Source organism: Ochotona curzoniae, unplaced genomic scaffold (genome assembly GCF_017591425.1).
Source record: "Ochotona curzoniae isolate NIBS_2020 unplaced genomic scaffold, NIBS_Ocur_1.0 contig_883, whole genome shotgun sequence".
NCBI classification, from domain to species: Eukaryota; Metazoa; Chordata; class Mammalia; order Lagomorpha; family Ochotonidae; genus Ochotona; species Ochotona curzoniae.
This window is the reverse complement of record NW_024466599.1, coordinates 54,409,783-54,424,891: the sequence shown is the minus strand read 5'-3', so window position 1 is coordinate 54,424,891 and position 15,109 is coordinate 54,409,783. Positions and strand designations below refer to the sequence as shown.

General features: G+C 49.3%; 1 protein-coding gene across 1 annotated transcript in view; it reads right to left on the bottom strand.

The window, feature by feature from the left end:
• Positions 1-15,109, bottom strand: part of POLR1A (RNA polymerase I subunit A) — a 63,934-nt gene that overhangs the window by 13,476 nt on the left and 35,349 nt on the right. Inside the window, exons 15-22 of the mRNA XM_040993585.1 lie at positions 11,703-11,852; positions 10,518-10,701; positions 8,382-8,464; positions 8,112-8,270; positions 6,622-6,720; positions 4,224-4,376; positions 2,819-2,901; positions 630-795 (exon numbers count right to left, since the gene is read on the bottom strand). Coding sequence (XP_040849519.1) covers positions 630-795; positions 2,819-2,901; positions 4,224-4,376; positions 6,622-6,720; positions 8,112-8,270; positions 8,382-8,464; positions 10,518-10,701; positions 11,703-11,852 — 1,077 coding nt within the window. The remainder of the gene's footprint in view (positions 1-629; positions 796-2,818; positions 2,902-4,223; positions 4,377-6,621; positions 6,721-8,111; positions 8,271-8,381; positions 8,465-10,517; positions 10,702-11,702; positions 11,853-15,109) is intronic.

Below are 15,109 nucleotides of genomic sequence, written 5' to 3'. Positions count from 1 at the left end.
CTTGTGAACTGGTGGTCTTGGGAACTGAGGGTGCTATGAGAGGTTAGTTCTCTCAGCACCGCTCCAAGACATGATGGGAAGGGAGGGCAAGTTGGGAGCGACAGCCAAAGCTCTGGGATACCTGCCAGCATGGAAAGGATCCAGCCCTAGACACAACCCTCAATTCTGCCATTGGTCTGATGACCTTGGAAAGGCCACGTCCATTTTCATTTCCCAGTCTGCAGAAGGGGGTGACTGTGCAGTCAATGCTGGCTGTCGTTATCGGGGCAGTAAGGTGTGAAATCTCCAGCCGTATCAGAAGGGCCTGGGTCCAAGCACTAGCTCTGCCATTCCTCAGCTGGTTATTGGAACTTCACCACTCAGTTGCAGAGATATATGTGCTGGGCTGGAGTGGGGATGAAATCAGTGTTTGCTGTAAGCATCAGGTTAGGGCCAAACACAGTGGAAATGTTGCTAGATGTAGGTGCTATTTCAGAGGGGCCTGTGCCCAACTCGTGGGTGATGACAGTCCATGAGGGGCTCTGAGAATGTCAAGTGCTTCAGGGTACTGACAGCTACATGCCCTCTGGCTCTGCTCTTCAATGGCCACTCTAAACACAGGGTGGGAGACCCACTGCCCGGAGTGCTACCTCATAGTTGCTGGCCAGGAAGGGAAACTGCTTGGGCTGCAGGAACTGCGTCTTGGGGATGTCCAGGCCATCCTCTCCGTACAGGAACTGCACCACGCTGCCATCGCTGTCGCGTACCGTCAGGTCGTACTGGACAACAAGCCCCTCCAGGTGCTTGATGATGCACCTGTAAGGAGACTGTGAGCTCAGGACTGCCAGGATCGCCTCTGAAGGGGAACTGGGGCCAAATGGTGAGGAAGAAAAAGGGGGAGACTGCTGTTCTACAGGAAAGTGAGACTTCAAGACCGGTGGCTCCGATATTCCAGGCTCTGGGATATGGCACCCTCACCAGCCAGGGGTCATGTGGCTGGGAGGTTTTCTGGTGAGAGAAACTGTAGGTGCATGGTTGAGGGGCTTGGCTGCCAATGCTTTACGCAGGCCTGCACCTATCCTCTAGCGCTGGGACACCACTGGTGCTTCACTCTTGTGCAACACAGAGTTGCCCTGGGGACCTGAGTCCTTAGCTCCATAATGTGAGTGAGGCAGAAAACTGGTGTGGCTTCCTGGATTCCATTAGTCCAGTGACAGGCAAGGAGCCCAAGGGGCACCGGACCTACATGTGGATGGGTTTTCCCCAACCCAGCGGCCTTTGACCTTGGTCCTCTTGGTTAGCTGCCTCCCTCCACCTTTCCCATGCCCTGGCCCCTTCTTTGTGACCCTGGTTACCGTCTCAGTCTCTCCCCTTGCCATCTGAAATGGATCAGATTTGCCACAATTTCCCCCTCACCTCCTGCCCCCATCCTCAGCTCTGAGAACAGAACGGTTGGTGATGCCTGGCTCAGGGCCTTGCAAGGCTGGTACTGTACAGCCACTGCTCCCTTTGCCCACACACTGGCCTGAGAGTGAGTCTTCAGTGCTCTGTTCTGCTGGCCTTCCAGGCTCTGGCAGCTGCCTTCACTGCATTTTGTCTCTCAGGGCCCACTGTCCACTGTAATGTTCTGGTCCTACCACCTCAGGCACACCGGCTCCTTTCTGACAGGTGTATCACACGGAAATTTGTGCCTGTATCCCACTTGATTTCAACGTGGCTTGAGAATTCTTGCATCCACATGGAATCTCCCACCTCCAGACCTATTTGGTCATTTATCTATGTATTTATTTTTAAACACAACACATGTATTTGTGACCCTCTTAAGGGGGATGCAGGTGTAGCCCCTCACCAACATGAGCTAGATCCACAGAGGAGGGACACTGGACCCGATGCCCTGGGTATCTGTGCTCCACAGGGCACAGTGACCCCACAGGCAGCAACTCACAGCCGTCACCCCTCCCCAAGGTGTGCATGTACCCCAATCCCGCCCTTTACCACCTGTCCAGCACAGGTGGACTATGTTTTAGGAGTCTGAGGAGAAAGGCCTGAGAACAAGGTGTGCAGCATTGGGAAATGGGGAGCTCACACCAGAGTTAGGATGGGTGGCAGGATGTTAGAGTGAGCCATGAGCCCCGGCTGGCAACTCAGCAGGGTTCCCTGAGGACCTGACTTAAAATCCAGACCTGAAGACTTATTTTTTACCTTTTCTTCCACTCCCACCATCATTTCTAGCAGCATGGGGTTTCTCGGGGCTCCAGAGGAATCATTATAACAGCATAGCCATAGCTGAGCCACACACACTGCACCCCAAGGGAGGAAGGCTGGAGGGCTGTGACCTTCCCTCCCAACCTGTGGGCACCCTGGGGTCAGGCCTCATTTGGCTCAAGTTGCCATCTTCCATCCTCCCAGTGAGGCGGGCAATGGGAGATGTTTCATTTCCTCCCAGAACAGAGCAAACAAGGTTAGTGCTGGGGAACCATGAGATGACACTTCATCCCAAGATAGCCACACCTCAGGCCTGGAATTTTCCACACTGACCATGCTGCTAGCCCTCTCTGCCAGCCAGCTCACTGCCACCTGAGACAAATTTTCACAACCTTAGCCCCCCTGCTCTGGGCAAGGTAGCCCACAGACTGTGGGGAACCTCTACCAGTCTGTTAGAGGAGACATACGTTAGATTTTTTTTTTTTTTTTGGTCTCAGATCATCTGTGGGGATTTTTAAACATTTTTTTTTCCCCACCCAAGGAATTGTCAATAAAAAAGGAAAACAATGACAGAGGCTCAGGGCCCTGCGACACCAGCTCCTCTCAGCAGTGCAGATTCCTGGGAGTTCCTTACCTCTGGAGGTAACCGGAACGGCTGGTTTTCACAGCAGTGTCGACCAGGCCCTCGCGTCCGGCCATGCAGTGGAAGAAGAATTCCTGTGGGAGGATGGGACGGTGTCCCAGAGATGGGACTGAGCACAGGTGTTTCCTGATGTGTGCAAGCTGGCCATGCCCCCAGCAGCCTTTGCCTCCGCCCATGCCAAGCTTTTTGACCACAGCCTATAGGAACCCACAGTGCAAGCAGGCCCACACAGACACCTGGCATAAACAGCTAGTGCAATGCTTGAAAGGCTGCTTGGAAGGCCTGTATTCCACATGGTAAGTGCCTGGGTTCAAGCCCAAGCTTTGCTTCCAATTCCAGCTTCCTGCGATTGCACACACTGGGAGGCAGCTGGTGATGGGCCCAAGTATTCTGGTCTCTTCCACCCACGGGGAGATCCAGACTGAGTTTCAGATTCCTGACTTTGGTCTGGCCCAGCACTGGTTCCTGTGGGCATGTAGGGAGTGAACTAGGAGATGGAAAATTTTTGTATCCCCTTGTCAGTCAAGTAACAGTACAAAAAATATGCAACTCAAACTCAAATACAAACTTCAAGGCACTATCCCCTCTTTTATCTACAGGACCCACTCAGCGGTTTCCTTTGCCACTCTACTCTATCCACCACGATAATTTCTTGATGGACTAAGGAGTCATAGTCAGAACTTGACAGACTCTGATCTACATTAATGCCCCACCACCCTTTGCCGGGGGCCACAAACAGCCAGAGCAGAGACCACGTGGGCCATGGAGGAGCCTGTGCAGCGGTGGAGAGCCTTAGCACTCACAGATTGCTCTGCTCAGAGTTATCCCTTCAGAGAATTGTCACCCCAAGGAACAAAAGGCACTAGAGTTTCAAGAAGCATTTCAGGCAAGCAACTCTTCTCTTATGGAAGAATTCTGTTGCTGTTATTGACAAAAGCAAAATTAGGCATTTGCTATGTCTAGTCCTTTCATTCCCCCACCTGAAGGAGTTGTGGGAGGTGCTTAGGCACTGGCGCCTGTGACCTCCATGACATTCCTTTTGACAATAAGTGACCTCCATGACATTTCTTTTGACAATAAGAAGACTCTGGTGAGTGGTATCCCCACTTCATGTGCAGGTGCAAAAAGATGGAAGATGGGCCTGGGCTCCTTCACCTTTCAAACAAACGTTTTTTTCCCTGAGCACCTACCTTGGGCTAGCTCCACCATGCTGACTGAACACTACATGGTCACATCCTCAGGGACCCTCAGGTCTTGTGAGGAAGCAGCAAATGGCTTGGCATTTATCACCTGATTACTTGATCAGTCTTGCTATGTTGGTAGGGGGAGTGGTTATAGATCACCCACATGCTCACACATGAGGAAAAAGGTCAAATGGAAAAAGCCAAATACATACAGGAGGATTGATGCCAGTGAGGAATCTGCCGGTGACAAAGCCACCTGCCCTGGGAGTGACTTCATAAGGCTCGAAGCAGGGCAGCGACTTGCCTGACGCCATCAGCGGAGGCCTCCGACCTTCCAGTTCAATCTGGCCCAAGAGACACGAGATCTGGGGGATGGAGGGAAAGAAGCCCAAGGACCATGTGAGATGTCTGTGTGTTAGACAACGAAGAACAGTCTGCCCATCTCACACACACACAATTCAAACAAGAAACTACATTCCCGAAAGTCAAACTAAGGAAGCTTGCACATTAAGAAAGAATCGTGTCTTCCTGGGGCTGACCGATCTAGATTTCCACACCTGGAGTCAGCTGGACATGGGTGCTGTCTGCCAAAGGGGAGGCGCATTTTCAAAATCACCACGAGTTACAATCAGAAGGGACTTGAGAATTTCACTGAAGGAACTGAGACCCACAGGAAAAAGTTATTTTTACAAAGATCTTCCCAATCTAGAAGCAAAATCTTCCATCAGAACTCTGAGCGGGAGGCCGATGTACACACAGAACACCTGAGTCACTGGCTTTCCTATGGCCCTTAGTATTCTCAGCACATCCCTGAGAATACTAACTTACTTACTAACAATGACATGGGCCTTAAGCCCTCGTTAACAGGAAAAACAGTGTCCGAAACAATGGCCCAATGGCTAAACCCTCACCTTGCAAGTGCTGGATTCCTGTATGGGCATGTCCCAGCTGTCTTACTTCCCACCTAGTTCCCTGCTTGTGGCCTGGGAAAACAGTAGAGGACGGCCCAAAGCCTTGGGACCCTGCACCTGTGTGGGAGACCCGAAAGAAGCTTCTGGCTCCTGGCTCCTGGCTCCTGGCTTTGGATCAGCTTGGCTCCAGCCGCTATGGCTATTTGGGGAGTGAACCAGTGGATGGAAGATCTTTGTCTCGCCTCTCTGTAAATCTAATCTGTTTTTCCAACAAAAATAGATAAATCTTTTTTTCTTTTTTTTAAAAAAAGGCATCGAAAGTTGATGATGCACTGATGGTCCCCAACCTGAGATGACTTACTCATCTGTGTTTTAATCCTAGGGCCAAGAATGGGGATTAAAAAAAAAAAAAAGGAAAACAAAGTAAGGTGAAAATACTGCAGGGGCTGGGGCATAGCACAATGAGCAAAGTCACTGTCTGTATTGCTGATCAAGTCCTAGGTGTTCCACTTGCCATCAAGTTCCCTGCTAATGCTCTTGGGAAAGCAGCAGAGCATAGCCCAAGTGCTTGGGGCCCTTGTATCTAGGTGGGAGACCAGGATGAAGTTCCTGTCTCTTGGCATTCTCTTGGCCTGGCACTGGGTAATGTGACAATTTGGGGAATTATCATCAGATGGAAAATCTCCCTCCTTCTCTCTCTCTCTCTCTGTAACTATGCCTTTCAAATAAATACAATAAATCTTAAAAACAAAAACAAAACACCATCACCAAAAACAACGAAATAGCACTATGATTATTGAAGAGATAATAGGCCTCAAATTAATGGTTATGAAACCTCTAAGGCGACACTTCTGATATAACATTAAGAGAAAAAGCAGACCATGCAAAATGACAAAATCTCAGTTAAGATTATACACACACACACACACAGTGTGTATACAGCGCAAATATATGTGATACAAGTAAAACATATAAGAGAGTATCTCAAAAAGCTCATGGAAAAATGGAATTAAAAGCTAAGGCTATTTTGGGGAAAAAAAAAATGAGGGAGAAGGGTTTTGTGGTACACTGGATTAAGCTGCTGCTTGGGGTGGATGCCAGCATCCTGTATTGCAGTGCCTGCTTCCTGATCACGCACACCGAGGCAGCAGACAACTGCTCATTTGCCTGGGCCCCTGCCACCCAAGTGCAAGAACCACTTAGAGCTTCAGGTGTCTAGCTTTTGGGCATTTGCAAAGTGAACCACCGGATGAAGATCTCTCGATCATTCTACCTTTCTGTGTTTCACTTTAATAGGTTTAGAGAAACTTTATTTTCAAAAAATTAAAATTTATGTAGTTCTTTCATAATACATAATTTTTCATGAACTTTTTTGAAGATCTCCCATATGTATGGATTTCAATTAATTTTTCACACCAATGTTAACTTGCTATTTAATTCTATTTCCATGAACTTTCTGAAGTGCCCCCTGTATTTGTACTATACATATCTGTATATTTATACCCGCATCTGTCTGTAACATGGGCATGGTAACAGAGGTTGCCCTCACAGTGATCCCTACATACTTTGGCACTTTTCAGTATTGCCATAATTTCTACGGTTTGAAGACCCTTGTACAATCAGAAAATAACCCTGAAACCTGTCCCTTGCCAGTAGCCCACTGCCCTCTGCAAGCTTGCCGAGCTGCCTCTGCTCACACCTGCATCGTGTTCACGGTTGAACCCTTGGCTCCCGACTGCACCATCATCTGCAAGTTGTTCTCCGGGAACTGCCTGTGCAGGCCAAAAGGCATGCATGCCTGTGGATAAAACCAACACACTGATTAGTGCCATCTTCCCCTTTAAAAACAAAAGACAAAAACCCTGGATTCTGAAGGTAAGCCCAGAATATGAAAGCACCAAAACCAGAAGATCAATGCCAAATGCTACTTAACATCAACTTTTTCTAAAGAAAATTCCAACAGGTGCTCCCTGCTGCCCTCCTGCCAGCCCCAAGGTCTCCCAGCAGATAAAAGGGAGAAGGAAAATGAGAAGCAGAGGGGGGCTGCATATCCAGTTTGTGCCTTCTAATAGGGAGCAGGCTTAGGAATCAAATGTAAGCTGAGGCCCTTGCAAACTGGCCCTGCACATACAGCCTGGCCTGGCCTGGCCCCACACTGCAGGCAGATGACCAATGTCCACATCACATTTCCATTTAGTAGCCTGCCACTCAGCAGGGCATAGGAGCTTTGTCTTGGCTCCAAGACTAGGGGGGATGTGGGCCTGTGGAGAGGCTCAGGGTGTATTTAACAGCCTCTGCCTCAGGTTACAGACACCCATTCTACCATGGGACCAGTGGAGCCTGCATGGGAAGCATGGTGCTGGAAGGTGGGACTGCTGCTGAAGACGATTCCCCTTACCCAGCATTTCAGTAACCATGGAAGCTGAGCTCCCCAGCCCCGGGAGGAGGGACTGTGCAGGCTCCCTCCCAGCAAACCCTCTCAAGGTGTTGTCTTCTGCATGGCCTGATGGATACCCCAAGGCCTGACTTCTGTGGAGCACTGGCCTTGCCCTGTTGTCAAGGCCCAGGAAGCAGGGAGAAGACCAGGTTGAGTCCTCTCCCAGACACAGGACAGGGAGACCTGGCTCTGGGGTGGAATAGTCGGGGATATTGCAGCAGCTTCGCTTTCCTTCCTCAGCAGTGGCAGTGACGGTCTCAGCATCTCTCAGCATTAAGGACTCCTGACCCCTTTGAGCAGCACTGGCAGGTGGAGCTCCACACATCGCTGCCTCCTGGGCTGCACACCAAGGCACAGCTCCGGGGACTATACCTACCTGGGGCTACCAGGCAAGGAGGAGGCAGAACCAGAACTAGGGAACTGGACCTTCACTTTGGGCCTCATGTCCTGCTCTTTGACTTGCCATGGAGGAGCGTTCTTTCTTCCATTCCACCCCAAATTAAAAACAAGAAAAAGAACACGAGGCGGTGCCTTTTGGGATTAACCTGAGACTGTTCCAGATCGCCACTGGGTGAGAGAAGGCAAGTCTGGATTGCTGAGAGGGACGGGCTCTGTCCATCCTGTGCCTCAGCCAGCAGCTGCTGCCCAGCTGTAGCACTCCAAGGGGCCCTGGGTGAGGATCCAAACGTAATTGTTTTAAAAGAACGAGCATTGGAAATGGTGGGGATAAGTGCACGCACTGCTGGGCTAACCTTGTTAATCTCATTGCTGTAATGGTTCACTTCCTCCTTGAACTTCAGATCAATCATGTTAAAGTCCCTCTGGTCCTTGCCCAGATGGGCATCCTGCCATTTCCCTCGGACCTCATCACACGACGCAGCTTCTGGCAGGTTTAACGCAGCCCTGACAGCCTAGAATGAGAAAAGGAACACGCCTGGTGGGGCTGCAGCCAAATGTGGGCTTCCGCTCTAGGGAAACTTGACCCCTCTGTAGCAGGCCACAGACTCTCAGCCCCTCCTTACCCGTGGCCCACACTGGGTGGATTCTCGGATGATTTCATGTCTCCTGACATCTGCCTTTTGTTTCACCAAAATATCTTCTACACCTGTGAAGTGGACAGACAAACTCAGCAGGGCAGATAGAGGGTGGGATGGGGAGAGACCAGGTCTGAATTTCCAACTGAATGCAAATTTCGCTGATGGCAGGGCACACAGCAAGGTGCCACGGACACAGGAAGTACTCAAAGGATGATGCTAGAATGACATCATGACTAACAGATTGCTATCGTATCTCACAGGCTGAACCGGAGCCGTAACATTGTAACCCCCATTTCACAGAGAGTAAGATTGAGGCCCAGCATTGAGCTCCTTGCCTGAGAATGCAAAGGTAGAGGGTAAACCTAGGCCCATGTTCCATGTGCTCTTCATCACCAGGCACGTGTGGGAGGAACAGGTGAGAGGGAAAGTAGGGGTTTCGGGTTGCGAAGCTGAGTTGAAGGCAACAGTGGGAGAGCACCCTGCTTTGGCTCCCAGAAGCTGCCCCACAGTGTGACCATCAGACACGAGCACACTGTGCCCTCTTGCTGTCACCTCCCATCCATGAGTCCTCAGCCAAGACCTTGCTGGCCACCCCGCTGGCTGGGAAGGGCTGGGGTGAACTCAACTTCTCCAGCTCACCCTCCCATCTCCCAGCTCGGCCTCACTCACTCACTTTCCCAGCCTTGCAGTAGCTGGGCTGTCTTTGGGCTGAGGAGACCAATTCCTCTTTCCAAGCAGAGCTGCGGGCTTGGCTTGTTTGCTGAGCGTGACCACAAGCTGGGTGTGGAATCTTCCTCCATGCTTCGTTTTTAAGTCTGTGCTTATTCTAACTACTTGAAACAGACTGACATTTTACAAGTGTGAGGTTCTTAGACACCACCTGGCACCGTCTGCCTTTCCCCTGGGAGTGGTGTCCTCTGGCCTGGCTCCCAGCTGGGAAGTGCCAGGGGGGCCCGGAGCCAGACACCTCCATCAGCCACTCAGGCCCACTACAGGAATCAGACAGGGATGGCAAGTCTTCCAGCCATCTATAATCCTTAGTTTGGTAAAATGACTAATAGTACAAGCTGTTTGCTCAAGGGCGTCTGTCTCAACAATACTATGAAAACCTGGAAACGGCTTAAATGTCTAATTATAGGAACTGGTTAAATAAACTACGGTACATCTACACAAATGGAATAAGCTGTAGCTACAAGACGCAGGGATGTAATTTATGTTAGCTGATCCTGAGGGACAATGCTGAATACATGTGGAGGTAGGGGAGGTGGGGACAGATATGGGGACAGGCGTGCAGTGAAGGGCCTCATTTTTTTTCTCAATGTATTTACACCACATACATAAGTCTAGGCAGATACTTGTCTAACTGACATGAGTGTTGCCCTTTGACAAATGGATGCTGGGGTGGTTTTAGATAATCTTGATGTCTGTATTTTGAAAATACCTTTCCACAGGTAAATACACTAGACAGTTGCAAAGTAGGACACCGGTAATGCAGGCCACTGAATAAACTCTGGCTGACCCCACAGGCCCCTTGCAGGAGTTCCCAGCAGGTCTGCACTTGAACAAGGCCACTAAACATGTGAGGCCTTAATGACCACCACTACTGGCATCATTCCCTGGACGGTCCTGCCATCCCAGCCTGTGCACGGGAGCAAACAGCACACCTGCTTTCCGTATCAAAGCCGATTCCCTGAAACAGTGAGTTCCCGTTTCTCTTTCTTTGGGGGAGTTTAGGGCAAAGCAGCCTCTCTACCTGACTTAGAACCAACTCAGCAGGTCTGCCTCTGAGAGCTGTTTCCTGAAGTGCTGCTGCCTCCTCCCCACATCACCCCCTTCTGTGTTAGGAAGGCACAAGCCCACGGAATTCTGGCAGCGCAGGCTGCAGGAGAGAACAGAGCAGTGCCTAAAGTATGAGAAATCAGTGTCTGAGACAGACAGCTGTATAGGGTGAGGCCGGGAAAGGGCCCAAGGGAAATGGGGTCACTGTGCTGTGGAAGGGCAAGAAACGCCTGCTGGGCGGGGAGCAAAGAAGGAGGGGAGCAGTTCTCCCGAGGACACTAGAGCTGGGCTGAGAGTCTGACGGCCATGCTGGCCGCTGGGGTGGGCGAGGCCAGGACTCACCCAAGGTGAAGCCTCTGTAGAGCTGCAGGTAGGCAGTGAAGAGCCGAGCCAGGCAGGTGAGGACCTTGCCGCTGGTCTCGCCCCCGTAGATCTCGTAGCAGCAGTGGACCAGGCCATAGGCAGAGCTGCCGTAGTGGGCCTTGTCCAGCACCCCGCAGAGCAGTTCCCCTTCCTTGATGATCACCTGAGTGGGAAATGCCACCAAGGCCAGGTTACTAAGGGGTAACTTTCAGGGGGAATCAGCTCCCCCCGTCCGCACCTTTGATTCTAAGTGTATGAACCTCAGTGTGTGGATTCACCTTCAATCCTTCATAGAAATAAGCAGGGCACGCATGAAATTAATATATCTATAAAAACTTTTAAAATAGCACATAGGCTAACGGTTTCTATTCTTTCTTTTGTAGGCATCTCTGTTAGCAGGACATTACCATGTCTCCCTGCTCCCCTACATTCACACACTGTGACCCTGGACCCTTGACAAAGACCTCAGGACTGGGAATGAAACCATCTAGAGCATCAACTTCCTAAGGTTGACCTTGGCCTAGATACTCTCTCCCTGCCTCGTGGGAGTTGTGAGAAAACCTTTCTAACATCCTCAAAAGCATAAATTTGTACTTTCATGGAGTGGGGTTGTAGCTAAAGAAAACACAAGAATTTTGAGCAGCGTATTAAGCACATGATCTATAAAAAGACAAGAAAGCAGCAGTTTCAGGTATGTATTAAGGCCCTGTTGCAAAGACACTGGGATCTGGGAATCTGAGAACCCTAGAAACCTTCACGGCGGGCTGCTGTCTTGTAACTGCTTTGGCTGCTGGGTTCAACTGCTCTGGGCCCACCCCCTCCCGCCCGAGGCTCAGAGCTGCCAGTGTGTGTGACCTTGCAGCAGTTCAGATGCTTCATGCCACCCCAAGGTCTTGAAGGAAAACATGGGCTGCACATTTCCAGGCTCTGCAGAATCAACTCCAACTGTTTTTGGCCTGAGAAGCCTTCGCACACTAGCTCCGAGTTTTGTGCTAAGGCTCTGATGCTTCAGACCAACCCTGACCTTTCAAAAAACAGATGTGCACACCCACTCAGGAGCAGCTCCACTTCTTCTGAGGCCCTGCACCTATATTTTGTGAGTGGATCTCCAGTGAACATCGGACCTAAGACGTTTCCCTACTCCATCCAGCTGGATGGCCATACCTGGGACTCGCACATTAGGTTGGGATCAAAACCGGGAACAGGCCGAGGAGTTTCCTTAACCCAGGCTTTCCCACCGATTTTCGCCTTCCCAGTTAAGTTCAGTGGGATGTGGTCATCTGGAATGATATTTATGAGCAGCGTCGACACAACCTGGAATGAAAACAAAATAAATAAAAGTGGGGAGCAGGGATGGAGACGACAAAGCTGATGGCAAAAACAACAATAAAAAATCAAAAACAAACAAATAACAACAACAAAATGGAGAAACTTCCTTTTGTCCCCAGGGCAGAGCCAGACGGACCCCATTCTGTTGCACAAAAAGATTTCAGTTGCTACTGAAGGAAACACAAAGGAAGAGAAATGCGAATAACCCAGTAAGAATTTTAGTGGGAATTTTTTTTTAACTCCTTAAAATAGCTCTTCCTAAAGTGAACAATCCCCTATATCTGATTTAAATCCCTGGACAGGTTCAGGGAAGGAGAGGGAAAAAAGCAGATTCTGAACACGCAGTAGTAGAACAGAAGCAAAGCAATGGCAGGCATGAGGCCGTGGGGCTCCTGATGCTGCCACTGGTGTCTTTCATTTATTTGCACGATACAGGCAGGACTCATTCATTCACTGGGTAGTTCCATGCCAGGTGCTTACTATGAGCCAGGTACTTTGCTCTCATTGGAATCTGCATTCTTGGGGGGTAGGGGAATCCGTGATTTGGAGGAAAATAAAGCAGGAGGGAGAACAGGAGCAAAGTAGGGGCAGGGGGTGGGGGAGGAAAGGCACTAGGATTTTTTTTTATAAAGATTTATTTTTATTATTTTTTTATTGGAAAGGCAGATATACAGAGAGGAGAGACAGAGAGGAAGATCTTCCATCCAATGATTCACTCCCCAAGTGAGCACAACGGCCGACACTATGCCGATCCGAAGCCAGGAGCCTCTTCCAGGTCTCTCACACGGGTGCAGGGTCCCAAAGCTTTGGGGCCGTCCTGGACTGCTTTCCCGGGCCACAGGCAGGGAGCTGGAAGGGAAGCGGGGCTGCCGGGATAGAACCGGCGCCCATATGGGATCCCGGGCATGCAAGGCGAGGACCTTAACCACTGCGCCACCACGCCGAGCCGGCACTAGGATTTTTAACACGGTCTGCATCAGCATGATGTAGACAGGACCACAAAACAACAGAAACAATGAATGCCTGCATCCTGTATCAGAGAAGCAGGAAGCATCCTGGCCACTCTGTTTCTGACCCAGCTTCCTATCAAAGCACCTGGGAAAGCTACAGATGATGGCCTATGTGCATCAGCAAACGGCCCAGCCACCACAGGGAGACAAATATGGAGTCATTGCCTCCTGCTTCTGGGGAGTGAATCAGCAGGACGAAGATCTTAGTGTCTCTCTGTTACTCTGCACTTTAAATAAATAAATCTTAAAAAAAAAAAATCTGTGTTAATTTGGATGCACAGTGTAGCAGTTAAGATGCCTGCATTAAGTGCCTGGTCTGAATCCTAGCTTTCCTTCTGCTTCTAGCTTCTTGCTAATGCACATCTGGGAGGCAGCATGTCGATTCAAGCAGCTGTACCCTGCCACCTGCATGGCAGACTCGCACCGAGTTCCTGAACCAGGGCTTTGGCCTGGTCCAGTTCCAACCATTGTGAACATTTCGGGAGTTAATGCAAAAGATGGGGGTACTCTCTCTGCCTGGCAAATAAATAAATTACATTAGGTAAAGAAGGAAGTTACAGGGCCCGGCGGCATGGTCTAGCGGCTAAAGTCCTCGCCTTGAACGCGCCGCAATCCCATATGGGTACCGGTTCTAATCCTGGCAGCTCCACTTCCCATCCAGCTCCCTGCTTGTGGCCTGGGAAAGCAGTGGAGGATGGCCCAAAGCCTTGGGACCCTGCACCCGTGTGGGAGACTCAGAAGTAGTTCCTGGCTCCCGGCTTCGGATCGGCACAGCAATGGCCCGTTGTGCTCACTTGGGGAGTGAATCATCGGACGGAAGATCTTCCTCTCTATCTCTCTTCCTCTCTGTATATCTGACTTTGTAATAAAAATAGAATAAATCTTAAAAAAAAGAAGGAAGTTACAAAAGGCCATATAATGTAAGACATACTTATGGTAGCCCTATGTATAGTTCAGATTCATAAAGCTAGTTGGAGCGAGGGGGACCAACACGATGGCTCTATAGGTTAATCCTCCACCCACAAGTACCAGAATCCCAAATGGGTGCCAGTTTGTGTCTTGGCTACGCTGCTTTGAATCCAGCTCCCAGCTTATGGTCTGAGAAAGCAGTGAATGATGCTTTAAAGTCTTGGAACCCTGTGCCCACATGGGAGACCTGAAAGAGGTTCCTGGCTCCTGGCTTTGATCGGCTCAGCTCCGGCCACTGTGGCTATTTGGGGAGTGAATCAGCAGATGTAAGAGCTTTTCGTAAATCTGCCTTTCAACAAAAACAAATAAATCTTAAAAAACAAAACAAAACAGTAGTTGGAATGGGCAGAAGAATTGAAATTGACTGCTAATGGGTACAAGGTTTCTTTTTGAAATGATGGGAATGTTTTGGAATTAATAGTAGTGGTTGTGCAACACAGAGGATAGACTACAATATATTAAAAAACACCCACTGCAATACATGTGTTAAAATGATAAAATAACAGAAAAGCTGACTAATGATCACTCATATACAGTCACATGAGTGACTCACAAAGACGTGACTTACCGCCTGATCCACAGAAGAAAAGCTAACACTTTCCTCTAGTGTTGGAAATCAGGAGAGCGACCACCTTTGGGGAGGGGTGAACGTGGCAGGGGGCCTGGGAAGGATGTTCTGGGGCTGCTGGTGGTAGAGGTCCTAGTCTACTCTGTGGACTGAGTTCTCAAAGCTGTATTTACTTTGTGAAAGTCAGTGAGCTATGTATCAGAGATGTACAATCGGGCAAATTCTGCTTGTGCATGCTCTGTCAACAGATCATCAAAGCTCTGATTCATGAAAAGACAGCAAAGGGCTCAAGGTGAACAGGAAAGGACCTGGAGAAACAGGGTTGGACTTCATTTTCTGGGGGCAGTTACAGAAACTTTTCAAGCTTAAGTTCTATGTTTGGCTTTTCTCTGTTGAACCATACTGAAGTATTCAACCAATTGAAATGAATGAAGTTACTTCCTCCCTTTTTACACTAGCCCTTTGAAAAACACCAAAAAAAAAAAAAAAACCAAAAAAACCCCACAAACCCTCAATAGTAACAGAGAAAAACCGGATCCATCTGCTGATTTTATTTGGTCATAAAATAATCACTACAACCTAGAAATAGCAAAAAGAAGCAAGAAATGATCCTTCACATGAATAAAACTATTTTATCATATTGATTTTTTTTTTTTTGCCAAGTTTATCCTCTTGTACACTTTAAATGGTTGGAA